Source organism: Heloderma suspectum, chromosome 7 (genome assembly GCF_057233095.1).
Source record: "Heloderma suspectum isolate Gila_16-S chromosome 7, 16-S_ref, whole genome shotgun sequence".
NCBI lineage: Eukaryota > Metazoa > Chordata > Lepidosauria > Squamata > Helodermatidae > Heloderma > Heloderma suspectum.
In genome coordinates this window covers 2859902-2865697 of record NC_139464.1, presented here as the reverse complement: position 1 = coordinate 2865697, position 5796 = coordinate 2859902, and the positions used below count along the sequence as shown (strand labels likewise).

The window sequence follows — 5796 nt, the reverse complement described above, 5'->3', positions numbered from 1 at the left end:
GGAGACTTGTATGATATCTCCTTTAGCCCAACAGTATACTTCCCAAGGAAATCATCTGCACCCCCTGGGGTAAAACCAGAAGCAATATGAGAAGAGAGCTCACGAGACCACCCTCGGCCTGGATTTGCGAGAGAAATAGCCAAAGCAAAGAGCAGCAAATCATCCAAAGAGCTCAGCTTACAGCCCTCACCTTCTGCACCAGGTTTCAGGTGGATGGTTGCCTTTTGTTTTCCAAAATGCCACACAAACATTCACCTGTTCATTCATCGCTTTATTTTATTTTTTTAAGGGAATCCCTCCCCTTTTTTCTAAGTGCGAAAAGGCTCCCCTTACCACCTCCCTTTAAGTTAGCCAACAAAGGCACAATTCTGAATACCGACTGACTTGCAATAATTTATATCCCAGATTCAAACACTGTACATTTACACATTTCAGATTTTTAATTTTAAATTTAATGTTGAGGCGCATTTTAAAGAACTAAATATAAAGTCATGTTGAGAAATTACAAGGAAAATATGATAAAGCAGTGAGGTGAATGTTGAATGTTTGTGAGGTTCCTCAAACTTCTAAATCCAGTAATATCCATTCTGGGGAATTTTGGAAGAAGAAGGGGAAAAAATCAGACTGGCAGAATTTATATTTAGTTTATTGCCAGCAAAGGCTGGATTCCAGGCCAGCGCTGGGCTCTGAAACTGGCAGGGGCATTCTACCCATTGTATGCCTTTTCCATCCAGCCAAGCTCAGTTCTTAACCCACCTACCCTCATGGCTTCTCTACTGGTGCTGTACAAGAGACTTGGAATTTGCAGACCCCTCATTCTAGCTGTAAAAACTGTAGTAACTTCATAGTGCTACAACTTGCTCTTGCAGCGGTGACAGTGGCTGAAAGGTAGCTCAGGGCCAACCTGGGGGGCCTTGCCACGGGATGCTATATTCTGGGCCTTGTCCAGGAAGGATACGTGAGACCCCATCTTGTAGACCTCATCCAGGGAGGATATGTGAGACTCCATCTTGTAGGCCTCACCGAGGGAGGACGTGTAACACCCCATCTTGTGGGCAATGTCCCTGGAGGAATATGCCATACTGTGGGCGTCAACATAGGAGGCGGCCTGGGCCTAGCTGTGGGTCTCAACATAGGAGGCGGCCTGGGCCTAGCTGTGGGCCTCAACATAGGGGGCGTCCTGGGCCTAGTTGTGGGCCTCAACATAGGAGGTGGCCTGGGCCTCGCTGTGGGCCTCAACATAGGAGGAGGACTGGGCCAAGTTGTGGGCCTTGGCATGGGAGGAGGACTGGGAATAGTTGTGGGCTTCAGCATAGGAGGTGGCCTGGGCCTAGCTGTGGGCCTCAACATAGGAGGTAGCCTGGGCCTAGCCGTGGGCCTCAACATAGGAGGTGGCCTGGGCCTAGTTGTGGGCCTCGGCATGGGAGGAGGACTGGGCCTAGCTGTGGGCCTCAACATAGGAGGCGGCCTGGGCCTAATTGTGGGCCTTGGCATGGGAGGAGGACTGGGCCTAGTTGTGGGCCTCAACATAGGAGGTGGCCTGGGCCTAGCTGTGGGCCTCAGCATGGGAGGAGGACTGGGCCTAGTTGTGGGCCTTGGCGTGGGAGGAGGACTGGGCCTAGTTGTGGGCCTTGGTGTGGGAGGACTGGGCCTAGTTGTGGGGCTGAGTATGAGAGGAGGTCTGGGATGCGCCAAGATCTTGTTTGGGGCCTGCTGGGTGCTGGGTGGGGGCTGACTCGGTGGTGGTGGTCTTGGTGTGGTCTGGGGCTGTGCCAATGGTGGTGGGTGAGTTGGCATGAAAAAGTTCTCCTCGGTCATCCTTGTAATCCATTCAAGGTAGTGCTGCGTGGAGGTGAAGACACCTGGCTTCTTTGCTTCAGTGCAATTGAATGGTCCCCAGCTGGTGACTCCAACAAGCCAATAACGCTCCGACCGTTCTTCCCTGCACACGAGGGGCCCACCGCTGTCACCCTACAGCAGGAAAGGAAAGATGCAAGTGTGAGGAACATGTTATTTGTCACAACCAATTCAAACTTACACAGCATTCAATAAGTCATCAATAATGACTCATAAATTAAGATGTGAACAGCTGCAATTGAAAAGATTTGCGAGGGAATGTGATATCTTGTTTGTTTGTTTATTTGCTTATTGATTGATTGATTTAATTTATAAATCACACCCTCCAGGTGACTGGGGCAATGTACTATAAAATATTCAATAAAAACATCTGATAAAGCCAAGAAACACACAAGAGCAAAAGCCATACTATACAATAACATTTGAGAGTGGCACTAAAATTAAAATGGAAGAGTGACAGAAACGTTACACAGCATTAAAAGGACGATGGAACAGAGTGGTCTTTACTGCCCATCTAAAGCAGGATAAGGAAAAAGCCAGTCTCCACTCCCTTGGGAAGGAGTTCTACAAGCAGACTGCTGCCACCGGAAAAGTGGCACCCACCATCCTAGCCTCCGAGGTGGTGAGAGATATAACAGGGCCTCTGCTGATGACTGTAAATTATGGGCAGGTTCGTATGCTAGGAGGCGGGTCCTTCAGATATCCTGGCCCCAAACCATTTCGGGTAGGCTTCCTCAACCTTGCGCCCTTCAGATGTACTGGATTACAACTTCCATCAGCCCCAGCCAGCATAGCCATCTGACCAGCACCATGTTGGAGTAGGGTGGTTTAAGGTTTTGTAGGTCAAAACCAGCACCTTGAATTGTGCACAAAAAGAAACGGGAAACCAGTGAAGTTGATCTAAGACCAGTATAATGTGGTCTACAAAGCACACTCCTGACAAAAGTCTAACTGCTGCATTGGCCAGATCTTCCTTCCCCAAGAAAAGGTGCAGCTGGCAAACTAATAAGGGCAATTGGGGCAACTAGCCAAGTACACTCTAGGAACATTGGAAGCTGCCTTATAGCAAATCAGACCACGGCACAATCTAGCTCAGCACTGTCAACACTGACTGGAAGCAAGGGTTCTCCAGGCTTTCAGGCAGGAATACTTCCAGCCCTACGTAAAGATGCCACTGGGGATCAAATCTGGGATCTTCTGCATGCACAGCAGGTGCTCTACCATTGAGCTTTGGCCCTTCTACTCCAACTAGGTGCGGCTCTCCAAAGATTCTGGCCGTAGAGGGGCTTTCCAGGCCTGCTACCTGAAGATCTTTTAGATGGAGAGCCTGGTGATTAAACCTTGAGGGCTTGGCCCCTAGCCAAGCCTCTAACCTTGGTCCACCTACCTGGCAGGTAGAAATGCCTCCTTCTTCATGCCCGGCACACAGGTTCTCATCACGGATGCGCCTGTGCCACCAGGAAATGCTGCTACAGGTCTTTTGAGGAATTAGGTTTACACTCCCTTCTTGCAGGATGTCAGGCATTTTTTTCACTGCAAACAAAATCCAGAAAGACTCAGTTTGCATTCCTTCCAGCCCCAGGAATGACTGGAGAGCTACATTAAGATAACTGACCTGGGAGTCCTGCCCCTAACACCTAATAGGCTGGGGGTTACTCAGCAATGAGGGCAGGCCCATCTCTGTTCTCCTGGCTTTGGCTCTTCAGGACTGAGCCCTGGCCTTAAAAATAGGTTCTGGGGCTTAGTCCTGACGAGCCATGGCTCCAATTATCCCAGGGAAAAGTGGAAATAATTACAAATCACTGAGCCCCCAGAGATCCCACCAAATCTCATCAGTTAGACTGTTACAACTGATCTGTCTCAAAAACCTAAGTTGATGTGAGCTTAAGTTATTAATGATACAACTGTTGCTGTAATTTCTACAAGAGGGGTGTCCTTTTTTGGTTCTTTGGTGGCTGTCCCAAATTATGGATTTTATTCCTCTGGAGATGTCCTTGTAGCTCCGGCTGAAGCAATATATCCTTTACTGGAAGGATCATTGCTCAACTGTAGACACCCTGCTTTGTATGCAGAAGGTCCAGGTTCGCTCTTGGCATCTCCAAGTGAAAGGGCTGGAGGTAGCAGGTGATGGAGAAAACCTCTCTTTTTGGACACCCTACAGAGCCATAGCAAGTCAGAGTGGTCACTACTGAGCTAGATGGACAAAGAGACTGACCATTAGGTATACCTATTCATTTAACAAATGTATATCTTGCACCTTCAGCCACTAGGATTTCCAGGGTGGCATGCAACAATAAAATCCAAAGCATACAGTAATTTTGATAAAAGCAAAGTAACAACATACCAGAGCAAGAAAAATCCAACAGCATCTGTATTGATCTGGGGTCCTGTTTCTGTCAGGTCCCAATCAAATTAGATTCTTTTAGTTTACCAAGATGAAACAAAGCCACTTGTGCAAAAGGATGACAGTTTATTATTGGAAAATAGATGCAGAATAAGGGCTTCTTCACATGGAGCTTTTATCCTGCAGTTGAGATGGCGCTCTCTCAGATGTTTGTGGGCTTTTTACATGATGCCATGAACCTCCAAGGTGTCTCCTGCACTAAATTCCTTTGTTCTGTTTTTAAGTAGATCGCAGATAATGAGCTATCAAATTACCCCATTGTGTTCAGCTTGAGTTTCAGGCCTGGTTTTGGAACAGAAACTGCCTTGGTCACCCTGTGGGATGACCTCTGCTGGGAGAAGGACAGAGGGAGTGCGACCCTGTTGATTCTCCTGGACCTCTCAGCGGCTTTCGATACCATTGACCATGGTATCCTTCTGGATAGGTTGTCTAGGTTGGGAGTTGGAAGCACTGCACTGCAGTGGTTCCGCTCCTACTTGGATGGCCGATTCCAGAAGGTGGTGCCGGGGGATTATTGCTCTGTGCCATGGCAATTGTGCCATGGGGTTCCACAGGGCTTTATTTTATCCCCCATGCCATTTAACTTCTACATGAAACCGCTGGGGGAGGTTACCTGGAGATGTGGGCTGAGGTGCCATGAATATGCGGATGACACCCAGCTCTACCTCTCTTTCTCATCAAACCCAGGTGAGGCAGTGGCTGTTCTGAATCAGTGTCTGGGCATGGTAATGGACTGGATGAGGGCCAATAAACTGAAACTCAATCCAGACAAGACGGCGGTACTGTTAGTAGGTGGTTCGTCTGCCTGGCTAGGTGATATTCAACCTGTTCTGGAAGGGGTTTCACTCCCCCTAAAGGATCAGGTTCATAGTTTGGGGGTGCTCTTGGATCCATAACTGTCACTTGAGGCACAGGTGAACTCAGTGGCACGGAGCAGTTTTATCAGCTTAGGCTGGTATACCAACTACGCCCTTATCTGGACAGAGATAGCCTAGCTACAGTTATCCATGCTCTGATAACTTCTCGTCTGGATTACTGCAATGCGTTATACGCGGGGCTGCCTTTGAAAATGGTCCAGGAACTTCAGCTGGTCCCAAATAGGGCAGCAAGATTGTTAACAGGGACTGGCCAACGAGCTCATATTATGCCAGTACTTTTCCAGCAGCACTGGCTGCCAGTCCATTTCCGAGCCCGATTCAAAGAGCTGGTATTAACATTCAAAGCCCTAAATGGCTTGGGGCCAGGTTATCTGAAGGATCGCCTCCTCCCGTATGTGCCTGCCCGGACCCCGGCTGTGGTATGAGCTCCCTAGTGAGGTTCGCCTGGCACCTACATCCTTCTGGTGCCAGGTGAAGACCTTTTTATTTTCCCAGGCATTTTAGCATTTTAGGTTTCTAGACTTTTAGTTTTGCTATTTTAAATCTGTATTTTAAATCTCTGCATTGCTGCTAGGTTTTATTCTGGTTTTATTCTGGTTGTATTGTTATATTGTAGTTTTAATGTTTTTATATTTTATATTGTTTTACTGTTGTGCT

At 48.0% G+C, this 5796-nt stretch overlaps 1 protein-coding gene across 1 annotated transcript; it reads right to left on the bottom strand.

Moving 5' to 3' along the window:
- Positions 1–430: 430 nt before the first annotated feature.
- Positions 431–3384, bottom strand: LOC146339221 (uncharacterized). The gene is made up of 2 exons (XM_084811654.1): positions 3245–3384; positions 431–1971 (listed from the first exon to the last, which is right to left on the bottom strand). Exons 1-2 carry the CDS (start codon positions 3380–3382, stop codon positions 928–930), a joined length of 1182 nt encoding a protein of 393 aa, XP_084667780.1. The 5' UTR covers positions 3383–3384; the 3' UTR covers positions 431–927.
- Between the last annotated feature and the right edge of the window lie 2412 nt (positions 3385–5796).

Bases quoted from the DNA above. Each gene is read 5' to 3' on its own strand.
- LOC146339221 (XM_084811654.1), bottom strand. From the start codon at position 3,382: ATGCCTGACATCCTGCAAGAAGGGAGTGTAAACCTAATTCCTCAAAAG. The intron at 1,972-3,244 runs GTAGGTGGACCA...TTCCTGCTGTAG, and splicing joins GAGGCATTTCTACCTGCCAG to GGTGACAGCGGTGGGCCCCT.